The 13985-nt window shown below is 45.0% G+C and overlaps 1 protein-coding gene across 2 annotated transcripts; it reads right to left on the bottom strand.

Annotated features, from left to right (window-relative positions):
- Window positions 1-1877: 1877 nt before the first annotated feature.
- Window positions 1878-6312, bottom strand: LOC115148537 (uncharacterized). 2 transcript variants are annotated; one of them, XM_029690497.1, is made up of 6 exons: window positions 6190-6312; window positions 5947-6018; window positions 4274-4663; window positions 4079-4169; window positions 3546-3679; window positions 1878-2625 (listed from the first exon to the last, which is right to left on the bottom strand). In XM_029690497.1, exons 2-6 carry the CDS (start codon window positions 5987-5989, stop codon window positions 2459-2461), a joined length of 825 nt encoding a protein of 274 aa, XP_029546357.1. In that variant the 5' UTR covers window positions 5990-6018; window positions 6190-6312; the 3' UTR covers window positions 1878-2458. The 2 variants fall into 2 exon arrangements, with proteins under 2 accessions (XP_029546357.1, XP_029546356.1); XM_029690496.1 differs by lacking the exon at window positions 6190-6312 and having other exon boundaries at window positions 5947-6181.
- Between the last annotated feature and the right edge of the window lie 7673 nt (window positions 6313-13985).

Here is a 13985-nt window from a genome sequence, read left to right as displayed (position 1 = left end):
AGGAAACTGTTGAGTGTGAAAATCCCAGCAGTGTTGCAGTTCTTGACACAAACTGGTGCACTTAAATATTTTGTCTTGCCCATTCACCCTCTGAATGACACACATACACAATCCATGTCTCAATTATCTCAAGGCTTAAAAATAATGATTTACCTTTCTCCTCCCCTTCATCTATACCGATTGACGTGGATTTAGCAAGTGACATCAATATGGGATCAGAGCTTACACCTGTATTCACCTGGTCAGTCTATGTCATGGAAAGAGCAGATGTCCCTAATGTTTTGTACACTCAGTGTATCCTGTATTATTCGATATGATTTTATAATGTAAACATTATAATATCTACTGTAAAACAAGATCAATAAATATCCTTAAGAATCAGCCAAAGACTTTATACCAAGGCACAACTTCAAGAATGCCACACATATGCCTGGCAAGTTTCCCTCGTGCCCACAATAATTCTAGATCAACAACAGGGTGTAGAAACCCAATGCTCTTATCTGTTACTCAACATCAGTGCCTGGTCTTCTTGTCTCTGTCATCATTAAATATAGTTGACACATCAATTGACGAGGATGAGCCATCCCTGAAGGTTGTGGTTGGTGGTAGTGAGCCAAAATGTACACAAGCTGCTGCTACTCACTCAAGTTGCAGCTGAGCTGTTGCCCATGGATGTCACCAACAGGGGGGTGGTGTATGTACAGAATCTCCTTCACTCTGGACATATACTGTATAACTCTGAGCCAAGCACAAAAACAATGCAGGTATAATTGGTTGGCTCTGGGAGGCATGTAGCCTAGTGGATAAAAGTGGTGGGCCAGTAACTGAAAGGTTGCTGGCTTGAATCCCGAGCTGACTAGGTTAAAAATCTGACGATGTGCCCGTGAGCAAGGCACGCCAAATCAAATCAACCCTAATTGTGACTTTAAATTGCTCTGGATAAGAGCATTGACTAAAATATGAAACTGTAGAAGGTAATACAATGGATAAAGACGTTGATGATTTGGCATCCTCGGTGATAGAGATTCTGCTTTGGAATCCTTTCAAAAGTCCCATTTCAGATATCTACCGTGAGGAGGTAGATCCGGTGATACAGACCAAATGGCTTTTGGCATGTTTTCCCTCAAGATAAATCTGACATAAACACTTCTTTAATTTGCCTTGAATCTGAGTGGTGCCATGAATAATATGCTCTTGATGTGAAATTATGTTGTCTCTACCATCTGTCTACCAGCACTGAAATTAGCTCACTAGGAAAGTAGAGCACATTTATTTCTGTTTTTGTCTGGGTCCTTTGTTGTAAGGAGCACATGGACTATATCTTACTTTTTCCCATCTCAAGCAAAAGAAGATCAGAATCTGTCAAACAGAGCCGTCTAATCTTGATATGAATCCACTTGTTTGAAGGGCACTCTATACTGGCAAATATAAACTGGGTGGTTCCAGCCCTGAATGCTGATTGGCTGACAGCCGTGGTATATGAGACTGTATACCATGGGGTATGACAAAACATTTGTTTTTACTGCTTTAATTACTTCAGTAACTAGTTCATAATAGGGATAAGGCCCGAGGGGGTGTGGTATATGGCCAATATACCACGGCAAAGGGCTGTTCTTATGCACGACACATCGCGGAGTGCCTGGATACAGCCATTAGCTGTGGTATATTGGCCAGATACCACACCCCATTGGGCCTTATTGCTATTATAAACTGGTTACTGAAGTATTTAAAGCAGTAAAAAACAAATAAATATATTTGATGCAATCCTTCTCTGTTGCACATGGAATGACTGATATGGTAGAGCCTACTTGGTCGCTCTGTCTTTCCATTTCAGTTGAGTATTGATTAGATGCACAGAAAGAGTGTGCTATAAAGTGTTTGTTTTGCCTTTTTTATTGAACATGCACTACATTCATATATGGAAAACCACAAATACATTTAGAAAGACAGAAATGTTAAAATTAGCTGAAAAACAGACAATCAAGGGGGTTGGAGTGCTGCTTGTCCACTGTGTTTGCCTTCTATTTTTGTAAACGCAAGAATGCCATCCAAATAGTAGGCCCTACACACACTTTAATTGAAGTTGGCATGGATGAGTTATTTTTGTGATACATTTTCAGCTCAACACAGAGGTTTGTGTTGAGATGTAGCATCATCTTGTGGTACATTATGAATACTGCATCTAGGAACATTTTGTTGTTTAATGCTCTCTGATGGCGCAAAGGAGAATTGCAGTTGTACCTGGCCTATTCACTCACATGGGAGGACCATAGAGACGAATACCAAGAGAAATATGGTTGTAGTTTATCTATAGTACTAGGGATGTGGTCAAAGTGAATGGGTGGAGAGAGTTTTTTTTTCTTCATCACATATTAGGGAAATCAGTATTTGGGGTTCAGAAAAGTATCTGTCCCCAGCCTCAGTCTATAGAGGCCTGTCACATGTGGCCCAGGAGGGTTCAGATGTATGGTGATGGGTCAGAGCGGTCACACATCTGCAGCTCCATGTGTGAAGTGATGCCAGAGAAGCGCTCCTGTAGGGGCAGCAGGTAACCCAGGGCCTCCCCCTGAGAGATGGGCCCCATGTAGCGGTACGGACGGATGTTGAAGATCTTCACACAGTACTCTGTCATACAAATTAAGAAAAGACTGTTAATGTAAGGGAGATGACTCGGTGAACGACCCTTGCGTGATGAGTAACCTTGAGCAACCTTGCCTGAAGACCTGAAGACTTGCCCAGGCTTTAGCTCAGTGGGACAATATCATCTTGTGATGCACATCAGACCTTATGATAAAGCGTAAAGCAATAATAATATGAACAACACCCATTTAGTCCCAGATCTTCTTGCCCTGATAGCAAAAACAGACTGGCACTCACACTAACAGACATTAGGAAGCCGTGGAAAACTGCTTATTGCCTCATTCTTCAACACTGCACTGCAATCAGATGATCGTTCATTTGTTGTGAGGCCTAATCACGCTACAGTTTGCACAAAGATGAACGAGTCTGACGGAACATGTGTTCCTCCCATACTGCGGTTCAATTAGAGGTAGCGAGGACCAGAATAATGTTGTTTACCCGTTTCCCGCACTGCTGCTTAACAGGCCAGGATGCACACGGCTAATGCAGACGCATGGCTGTGGCCTTAACGACGGCGGTTACTGGAGATCATTATGCATTAGCTGCCTTTGATGGGAATTCAAAAGCAGCCAGGTCCAAGTGTCAAAGGCAAAGGGGAGTTCAGTGGGATCTCAGCCCTCCTCCACTACCGTGGCTAATCCCTCCAAATCCCTCGTTACTTCCTCCGTAAAGGAGACATCAGCCTCTGGCCTGGACAGAACACAGGCTTAGCTAATGCCCCATTACACGCTACTAGATCGTCTAGAAAGGTTATAATAATTAGTTAGTGCTGTTCAAGGTTCCACTCTCACAGTCATGGTATAGGAGCATCCTTGAGTTACCAGTCTCTTGTGTGTTTTTTTGCTGAATGTGAAGTCTACGGCAATGAAGCTACAAGTGTATACTGTACAGGACAAAGTGCTCACCGGAGTTGGTAAGTTTGACGCCATCGTACTGGATACCGACCACTGGCCCCCTCAGGGTGCCTGAGAAGGGGGCGTTGACAATGCTGTAATCATCACACACCACATCCACTGCCTTGTGGAGGCTGTCACCATCTCTGTGAGAGAAAACATACAAAATATGTTTATCCTTTGATGCAAACGCATATTTAGACATGCCTATTTACATGTTAGTCATATAGCAGACGCTTTTCTCCAGAGCGACTTACAGGAGCAATTAGAGTTAAGTGCCTTGCTCAAGGGCACATTGACAGATTTTTCGCCTGGTTGGCTTTGGAGATTCAAACTAGCAGCCTTTCGGTTACTGACCCAATACTCTTAAACTTAACCGCTAGGCTACTTTCCGCCTTAGATGTATATTTCAACCTATATTGTCAGTAACGTAACCCATCTTTCTGTAGTTTAAACAGGAGCAGTGTCAAACTCAGAGAGGTATGATAAGCTCTGTGAAATGTCCCCAAAAGAGAATAAAATAGGCCCCATCCCATGTCAGAGACCTTCTAGAGTTGAAGCCCCCACAGCCAAACAAGTCACAACCCCTCACTCTGTTGTTATGGTGACTGGCACACAGGACGCTCCAAGCCCCGGCTGTAGGGACAAGACATGAGACTGTGTTACCACTGAACATAGAAGAATGCCAAAAGACTCCTAATGTGAACTACCAAGCAGAGAGTTATGGAGTAGTGTGTCACCTGGCATACAGCACTGGTGTGTCTTAGGTGCAGCACACTTGTCCTTCAGGTACCTCCCCTGACAGACGTAGGAACTGCGTTGGCAGATGCCACCGATGCTGGAGCAGACAGTGTTGTTCCTTTGCTCCTTGTCACTTTTTGGACTTCCTGTCTCTTTGCCTTTGACCTTTTTGTTTCGGGTCAGCTTCTTTCCTTTCTTGTTGTTTCCCACTTCTGGATCCCTTTTGACCTCAACAACATCTTCAACCTTCTTCTTCTTTCCTTTATTGTCTTTTCCCACCTTCAAATCCTTTTTTACTTCAATGACATCTCCGACCTTCTTCTCCTTAACCTTCTTCACCCCTCCATCCCTTTGCTTTTCACGTTCAAGAGCAAAACCAAACAGCAGGACTTGGATGTAAGAGAGAGAGAGAGAGAGAGAGAGAGAGAGAGAGAAAGGGGGGGAGAATTCTCAATCACTCTCAATGAATTAACTTGTCCTGCAACAACGCTGTAAAGAGCATGCAGGGGCCTCCACAGGTAAAACCATAACAAGGCGCTAACTTCTAAGCTTAGTGGTTAATGGGCAGGTTGTAGTTATTCCGACTGGCAGCCATTGCTCCCACCCAGGCCTCAACACTAGTGTTGGATCTTCATTAACTCTATTACTCTCAACTGCACAATGAATTTCCAATCAGTCATGGCACCTGAACACACAGGCTGGCCCTTGTAATTGAAATGAGCTACTTATCACTAAGGCATAGTCAGGCCGTACGGAAAGCAATTTTCTCTGGCACCATTGTAACCTCGAGGAAATGCAGTGGGGTTGGATTTTCTAGATAAATCAATACTAATGGATTACCCAGGCAGCCCCTGATATGAACAAACATCTCAGACACAACTAACTGCACATGCTGGTCCACATGGACTTGTTGTTAGGTTAAATAGCACTCACTGGTAGTTTTTATACAACCAGGTGGAGCCCTGTTTACAGATACTTAGACAACATGTCTATTTACATGGTAGAGTGTCTTATTTTACTATGACAGACAGTTGAATAGTTTCATTGCCTTAATAGGAGTGTTATTTTGTTTAATTTCTATATTGTAATTTCTTTGCCACCGTGGCCTATTTATTGCCTTACCTCTCTTATCCTACCTCATTTGCACATGCTGTATATAGATTGTTCTACTGTATTATTGACTGTATGTTTGTTTTACTCCATGTGTCACTCTGTGTTGTTGTATGTGTCAAACTGCTTTGCTTTATCTTGGCCAGGCCGCAGTTGCAAATGAGAACTTGTTCTCAACTAGCCTACCTGGTTAAATAAAGGTGAAATAAAAGAAAGTAAAAAAGAGGGATGCTGCCTGTTGCTCACCAGTCCTTCAAAGCCACTCTGATAGCGAGCACCTAGCACCCTGGGTTAGATGCAATGTTGCATGAAACACTCCATTATGCTGTAAATTACAGTCATTCCACCAGTAAGCTGATGAAACCCCCGAGGATTCTGTTTACATTCATTTACAGCCACTTAATACGGTTCTCTTCATGCACTGTTGCTGTGGGGGTACTAGGCACTGAGTGTGTTTATTGTTTTGACTGAAATCCACTTTTAAATGCAACCCCTCTTCCATGGTGCATGCTCTAACAGGCTGGTAAAGTAGCCTGCATTTACTACTGGACAATATACTTACAGTATGCAAGAAGAGCTGAGATCATGGAGATTCTTAACAGCATTCTGGCAGTTTGGACTGGCACTCCAAAACCCACAAAACAAGAATAGGAACAGAAACCAATTTGTTATGTTCGGCAAGCATTCGACTTTGAATAGATTAATTCAAAATAGAAGACTGAATACATTCTCAAATAGATATAGACTTTGTTATAGGCAAAAATGTAAAGCTAGGTCTTGATAGTAAAGTGTATGCAGTGCTTACCAGTCCTGTGGAGGAGTTGTGTGGGTGTAGTGAGGGCAAGACAAAGAGAAGACTGTGTGAAACCAGGTTAGCCCAGTCTTCAGTATGCATCCCTCCTGGCCACAGAACATTCCACCACAGTCAATATTGATATTGGCATTTAAAAAAGCATATCCACCGCCCAGTCTCTTGCTCTCTCTCCTGAAGGGACCGATTCTTCACTGTGTTTCCGCTCCTAAAGAAACTGCTATAACCAGGCTAACCTTACCAGATCTCTGCATCCATTGCCGCTATGACTTTTATTAATTGTAATCTTCATCAGTGTCAAATCAAATCAAATGTATTTATATAGCCCTTCTTACATCAGCTGATATCTCAAAGTGCTGTACAGAAACCCAGCCTAAAACCCCAAACAGCAAGCAATGCAGGTGTAGAAGCACGGTGGCTAGGAAAAACTCCATAGAAAGGCCAAAACCTAGGAAGAAACCTAGAGAGGAACCAGGCTATGAGGGGTGGCCAGTCCTCTTCTGGTGTCAGCATCGTACTCAGCATCTTCACCTCTCCTTCAGAACCAAAACAGTACTTTTCTCCTTCAGCACCATACCAGTGTAATCATATCTCCAAAACACATGTTTTATCCTGCAATAATACGGTTTTACATGTGACCGTGCCACGTCAGCATTAGTATGGACGGTAGCCTGTGAGTCTCGTTAGTACATCTCACCACTGCATCCCCCCTTGTCAGGGCTTTACTTAACAAGATTAAAAAAAAATACATTCTTCTCGAGTTCATGAGATAATTAGCTTTAGGCAGGCACACAATGCAACTACATTCAATCAATAAAATTAAGTCACTCCACTCTAATTTGGCCATTCAAATGCTGCCACGTGGACATAGCACATGATGGGCAATCTGTATGGAGCCTCTTTGATGACCAGTGGGCCCAACAGCACAGCACCAGTCAGGCTGTTAGGTCTAGTACAGCTGGGGTTATAGTCCCTCCCTCCCTCCCCTGGGGGAGTTATAGGACTGGACCAGGGCACTGGTGGTGTGTCGACACACTCTGAATCTTAATGTGGTGGGAGAAAAGGGGTTTTGGTGGCAGAGAGAGTTGAGCCTTTTCAGCCGGGCGGCTTTGATAATCAAATATCTGTTCGGGGGATTATGCTGATAGACATATGGCAAGGAATTAGAAAGAGAGATGGGAAAAAGAGAGGGGAGTGAATGGAGCCGTAGCTAAATCTCAGCCAGCAACGTAAACCAACACTTCGCCTTGGGCAGAGATGGGGGTATGTTGGCTCAGAGTGCCTTTTGGGTACATGCGCCACATTCCCTAAAACTCCTCGGAGGACACGAGTGACATTTCACTCTGGCTGCTTCTTTCAGTCACTTTGTTCTGGCTTCTTCAAGGAGACAGAGAGAGAGGAGGAGAAGCCACAAGTGTTTCCTAGCAACAGTGTGTCCACGGCGTTCCCCCTTCCTTCTCTACCCCACACTCCCTCCTTCCCCGAGTTGCAGCAATGCACCACTTGCTCCAGAACCTGAAATACATTCTAATTCTCTTGACTCCCAGCTCCCTTTCACAAAACGGAGGGCAACATAAAATGACATTCAAGCCTAACAATCTTTAAGGAAAAGGCACACAGAGGAACAATTCCCCGTAAAGGTTGAGGTCAAGCAATTCCGTGGGAGTCACAAACCACTGGCAGACAAAATGAAGAAGGACCGCTGTGATATTTCACCGCTTTAGAAGCTATGCAGCTACTTGGCAAAGCCTGGTTTCTCTCAAAGCTGGGGGAAAAGAGCTCTCACACAAAATGCTGAAGCACATGATTGATTGGAGCTCTGCTTTGTGCAAATCAGCTATCTCAACACAGCTCCAAGTCATGACCACTTGGCCGAGTCGATCTGTAAACATATCTGAGGGACTTGGGGAGGGGGCTCAGGCAGACTGCCTCAGGGAAGAGAGGAGTTCGGCGGGAGGAGTGTTTTTCCCAGGTGTGTCCGACAGGGGGCGCTGTAACACGGCTAATCTGTTCCACTTACATGGTTTCCGTGTACAGTACACCACATGGAGAGGGAATGTAGGCTACTGAAGTTTAGTTACATGTCTAGCTCTCGACACCTGCAGGAAAACTGATCGTCTCTCAAAACACAGACAGCACATCTCGCAAATGCCCTTCAGCATTCCTGAACCCTGAAGTCCTGTGGACCGTGTTGAAGGCCTGGTTCTGATAACAGTGTAATAGACTGGATACAAAGCCTCCCGCACTTCACCTTCACGTTGGCTAGATTTAAACCCATCTAATAACGAAAATGTAGCAATGTTGTTTATGTCAGTAAATTAACTGATTTGATTGACTCCTGGTCATGGTGAAATTATTCAGGAAGTAGATTAAATATGTCCTTGTAAACTCTGGCTATTGTTTCCACTTTTATAATGAAGATGCCAGGGCAGGGGAGTAGGAAAACATGTCTGAGAAATTACAAATACTGGATACTCCATGAGAGTCACATTTTACTCTGGATACTGTGTCACAGTCAGAATTATATGGTTCACTATAGCAACAGGTAGACCTACGATTTTGAGTGATGTGCATTACTGCTGTATATTTTAATGCTTTTGTATTACATGATGGATAAATGGTGCCATTTTAGAGTTATGCTCAGGTGGCCTTTATGACATTTTACTTTGATTTTGCTGTAACGTCAGCTCAAAGAGAATTGAACCGAGCACATGACAAGACAAGTCACTTGCTTTTGAGCACTTAATGAACACGAATGCCACGTGTCTCTCCAGCCTTTGACTAGAAAGGTGACCACTGCGGTCAACACGGCCACACCTCTAACTCTCAGGAGAATTGCATGGGTAAAACATGTACCGTTTTTCAAAGGGGCTTTGTAGGAGCAAGAGAGGGAGCTGTTTGACATGGCAGGCAAGGTGAATGTCACGCGGTCAATCAGATATTGATCAAAGTGGAGTGGGCCAGATCATGACGGATCGGCGAGGTGGAGAGAATTTGAATCCCAGCAGGAGAGCCAAGCCACATCCCTGAGCTTTGACGAGGATGAAGAGTCATGGTGGAGCAGCGAGCCGAGCGGCGAGATGAGAAGGAGGAGCAGTGCTCAGTACAGAAGCATATGCAACGCATCTCAGTCAGTTGGTCACCCTGATTACAACTTGATGACAGCAGGGGACTCAAAAGAGCATTTAAACTACTGCTCCCACATTCAGAGGAACAAATGAAATGTCTGCCCTGTTCATGAAGCCTGCAGCAACAGTTACCTATTCACCCAACCAGCTGCTATTCACCCAATCAGCTGCTATTCACCCAACCAGCTGCTATTCACCCAATCAGCTGCTATTCACCCAACCAGCTGCTATTCACCCAACCAGCTGCTATTCACCCAACCAGCTGCTATTCACCCAACCAGCTGCTATTCACCCAACCAGCTGCCCCTTCAACAGTGGCAAATTCAACAGCTTTTACATCGAAGAAGCTACTAAAAGAACATTTGATTATCAACCTATTTACACTGCAAAGTAACTTCTGTTACCTCACTTCAAAGAACAGTGGACTGCTAAAGTTATGACGCAGTGTTGCTTCCAACGTTTCACCGTAAATGTGTAAATGCGCTCTTTGGATGTAGGCTACCCAAGATGGTACATCTACCCAAGTCTGACTCCATCATCCACGCAACATCCAATTTAAAAGTCTGTTCATTAAGAAGCTCCTAATTACGCCCACATTATCTATAATTACTGTATTTGTACATCACACTTGGCTGATAAAGTTATTCCGCGTAGACTTTATGTATAATTACACTTTGTGAACACCGATAGCACACATAATTAAAACCAAAGTGATGCTCACACTCCCGTCAGCCGCTCTGAGCAAAATGTTTTTTTTTGTTGTTTTTTTTTACAGAAAAACAAATCCTTGCAAGGGAATACAAATTATGTAACACTCTGGGTGAAATTCTCACATGCAAATGGTGAGACACAACGTGAAACAGAGAGATGAGAAAAGAAAGAAAAGAAAAGACCAGAACAACAACATATCTTCAACACAGATGGACTAGAGAGAATGTACCCATGTCCTTATTTGGAAGATCCCCTGTTGGTTCGCTAGTTGGATCGTTGGCGTGTACTGGGCATCAAAATATCAGCAAAAAAACTATAGATATCACAGATAATGAAAGTGTCTTTAAAAGGTGTCATCGTTTAAAAAAAAAGGTGCCTCTAAAATAAGTGATTGAAATGAAGAGTTAGGTTTGATACTGGCTCTTTGCTTTGCTACTGGGATGACAGTGCAGCACATGGTATTAGATTTGGCCTCTAGGTGGCAGAAAGGTCTTATGGGTGTAGGCTGGCTTGCTGATGAGAGAGAGAGTAAGAGAGAGAGAGAGTACGAGAGAGAGCGAGAAGCACGTTGCTGCAGTATGGAACACAGAGGTTAATCAGAGCGACTTCTCATGCCAGGAAACGTGATCATTCAAACAACTGAATAGAAAAAAAAATCTGTTTACTTATTAATGATCTGTGCTATCATAGTTTCTCCCCTATTCATTTGATTCTGTATTGAAATTGAAATTCATAAAAACGGTGTGTCGCGGCTGTGACACACAAGGCTTGGCAGAAGAGCGAGTTTGATGGTGATCTCCTGGAGCTGCCTAGCTACCTCGTCTCCTCCTCACTCGTCCTGCTATCCAACAGATCTAACATTTAGATACGTTACTACAGCCAACAGAGAGCCACGGGGAGGATACAGCCTCAGTAAATAATGCACTCAAGTGGCCAAAACATTTAGCCACAGATGCTGGGAGATGGCGGTGAGGATAAAAACATGTACATGTGCATTTCTCTATGCAGGAATGGAGAGAAATGAGTACAAATACATAACAGTTCATTAGATGGGTGTTCAGCAATGTACACATACATAAAGCCCACTGTGTTCAAAAGCCCAGCAGTCAGAAGAGATCCAACCACTCCTAGGAGAGCTCATTAATACTAGAGCTAAATAGCTGTGAGAGAAGCTCTGCTCTGTGGTCAATGCAACCTGGCAGGAGACCTTACTGATCCTCTTGCATGTAGGACCACATGCCACGCATCACAGGAGGCTGCTGAGGGGAGGATGGCTCATAATAATGGCTGGAATGGAGTGAATGGAATGGTATAAAACACATGGAAACCATGTGTTGGATGTGTTCGACACCATTCCATGAATTCTGTTCCAGCCATTACTATGAGTCGGTCCTCCCCAATTAAGCTGCCACTGGCCACCTGTGCCACACATATAGCCATGTATGTCGCAGTAGGCCACATATACAGCAAAGACTGACATTTCTTCACAGAAAACTGTCTGAAAGAAACTGTGTGATCGTGTCACAACAAATGCAATGTCTTATTATTGTCTTAGAGTCTTATTTTGGGCAAATAGAGAGATGTATGTGACTGCAGTCAGTCCTACCCTAGTGAGAGCAGATTTATTTGCAGCATATTCTGAGGTGTTCATGGAGAAAGAGCCTCACACAGCGAGTGACTCCTGCAGTTGAAGCACATTCACTCCACAGGAACAGAGAGCGAGAGAGAGGGCAGGAACAGAGAGAGAGAGAGAGAGAGAGGGCAGGAACAGAGAGAGAGAGAGAGAGAGAGAGAGGGCAGGAACAGAGAGAGAGAGAGAGAGAGAGAGAGGGGGCAGGAACAGAGAGAGAGAGAGAGAGAGAGCAATAGAGAGAGAGAGAGGGCAGGAACAGAGAGAGAGAGAGAGAGAGAGGGCAGGAACAGAGAGAGAGCGAGAGAGCGCGCGAGAGAGAGAGGGCAGGAACAGCATTGCTGGAGCTTTATGATCTTCATCAGCCACGCGGCAGCCAGCAGACGGACAGGACAGGGAGGCAGCCATGTCCAGGAGGGACTGACGTGGACCCTCTCCTCCCTAACATCCATCCCTCTCCCTCGGTTGGCTTCACCTGTGAGTTGGACCAGAGGAGCTGCCTCCAGTAGAGTTCAACATATTTACCTCTCTGAGAATGGTTTCAATTAACCTGAGACACACACAGACACTGGCACACACACTGGCACATGCGCACACACACACACACACACACACACACACACACACACACACACACACACACACACACAAACAATAACCAACTACCACAGGGACAGACCGTGTGTGTATGAACGTGTGAGCATAACTGCTGCATGGGTCTGAGGATATGTAGAGGGTGAATGAGACCAGGATACACTGTCTCTACAATATAATGCACCTATCCCAGCCCCCACTGCCCTGCATGGCTGGTATGATAATAGAGAGGTGTGTTTTAGTTTTAATGGCGGGAGACGGACGCTTTATCACACATCTGCGGTGGAGCTCAATCTTCAGCTCCTCACACATGCCACATATCTTGGCAGCTCACCTTGACTTGGCAGGACTGGCGTCATAAATCCCCTCTTATCTGGTGTCTCAAACGCACCCAGATATATGACTGTGGAATCACACTGCAATATGTAGCGCCTATCAGTAGACGGCCCAGACAGCAAGGCCCCTCAGTGGAGTCATGTATGGATCATCATCATCAGCTCTCTGCACAGCCAACTGTCTCTCACCACCAGTTTTCATCACCATGGAAACTTAGGTCTACTTGTTGTACTTTCTTATATCCATAGCTGTTCTCACTGTTGTGAATAATAACTTTCTCTTAGTAATTTGCCTTCATTTAGCATGGGGCTTTGTCCATTAAGTTTGCTTGGTTCTGCCACAGGCGTCGTAAGGATAGGACCAAGGCGCAGCGGGTAAAGTGCTCATACTTAATTTATTCGATGAAAACACTTAAACAAAATAAACAAACGACGAAAAACAGTTCCATAAGGCATCCAGGCTATACAGAAAATAACCACCCACAAAACACAAGTGAAACAACATCAACTAAATATGGCCTCCAATTAGAGACAACGACAATTGGAGGTCATGCCCAAAAACCAACATAGAAACAGAAAAACTAGATTTAACCATAGATATAGAAAACATAGAACAAAAAACAAAAACACCAAAACAAACACCCCCTGCCACGCCCTGACCATACTATAATGACAAATAACGCCTTTTACTGGTCAGGACGTGACACTACCCCCCCAAAGGTGCAGACCCTGAATGCACCTCAAAAATAAAACCCCACAAAAACAACCCCAAACCTAAAGGGAGGGAAGGGAGGGTGGCCACCGTCAACGACGGTTCCTGTGCTACACCCCCCCTTCCCAATCCTCCCACTATGGAGGTGGCTCTGGCTCTGGGCGTAGCTCCCGTTCAGAAGACTCTGGGCTGTGTGGCATCGCTGGAGGCCCCGGGCTGAGAGGCGTTGCTGGAAGCCCCGGGCTGAGGGGCGTCGCTGGAGGCTCCGGGCTGAGGGACGTCGCTGGAGGCTCCGGGCTGAGGGGCGTCGCTGGAGGCTCCGGGCTGAGGAGCGTGGCTGGAGGCCCCTGGCTGAGGAGCATTGCTGGAGGCCTCCTGTGTGGAGCTGGGACCGGTCTCCCCGGACTGGGGAGACTTACAGGAGACTGGATGTGCAGAGCAGGCATGGGGCACACTGGGCTGTGTAGGTGCACCGGCGGTCTGGAACTCAGGGCTGGCACACCCCGTCCTGGCTGAGTGGTCACTGTAGCCCGGCACGGAACCTAAACCAAAAACACCAAAACACACAAAACAAACATCCCCTGCCACACCCTGACCAAACTACAATGACAAATAACCCCTTTTACTGGTCAGGACGTGACAGGTTCAAAATATTCAGTGCCTTCAGAAGGTATTCACAC

Source organism: Salmo trutta, chromosome 15 (assembly GCF_901001165.1).
Source record: "Salmo trutta chromosome 15, fSalTru1.1, whole genome shotgun sequence".
Classification (NCBI taxonomy): domain Eukaryota; kingdom Metazoa; phylum Chordata; class Actinopteri; order Salmoniformes; family Salmonidae; genus Salmo; species Salmo trutta.
This window is presented reverse-complemented; position numbering and strand designations above follow the sequence as displayed.

Excerpts from the sequence above, each read along its gene's own strand:
- LOC115148537 (XM_029690497.1), bottom strand. The coding sequence starts at position 5,989 with ATGCTGTTAAGAATCTCCATGATCTCAGCTCTTCTTGCATACT. Across the intron at positions 4,170-4,273 it reads ACACCAGTGCTGTATGCCAG|CCGGGGCTTGGAGCGTCCTG; the intron begins GTGACACACTAC and ends TTGTCCCTACAG. Across the intron at positions 2,626-3,545 it reads CGTCAAACTTACCAACTCCG|AGTACTGTGTGAAGATCTTC; the intron begins GTGAGCACTTTG and ends TTTGTATGACAG.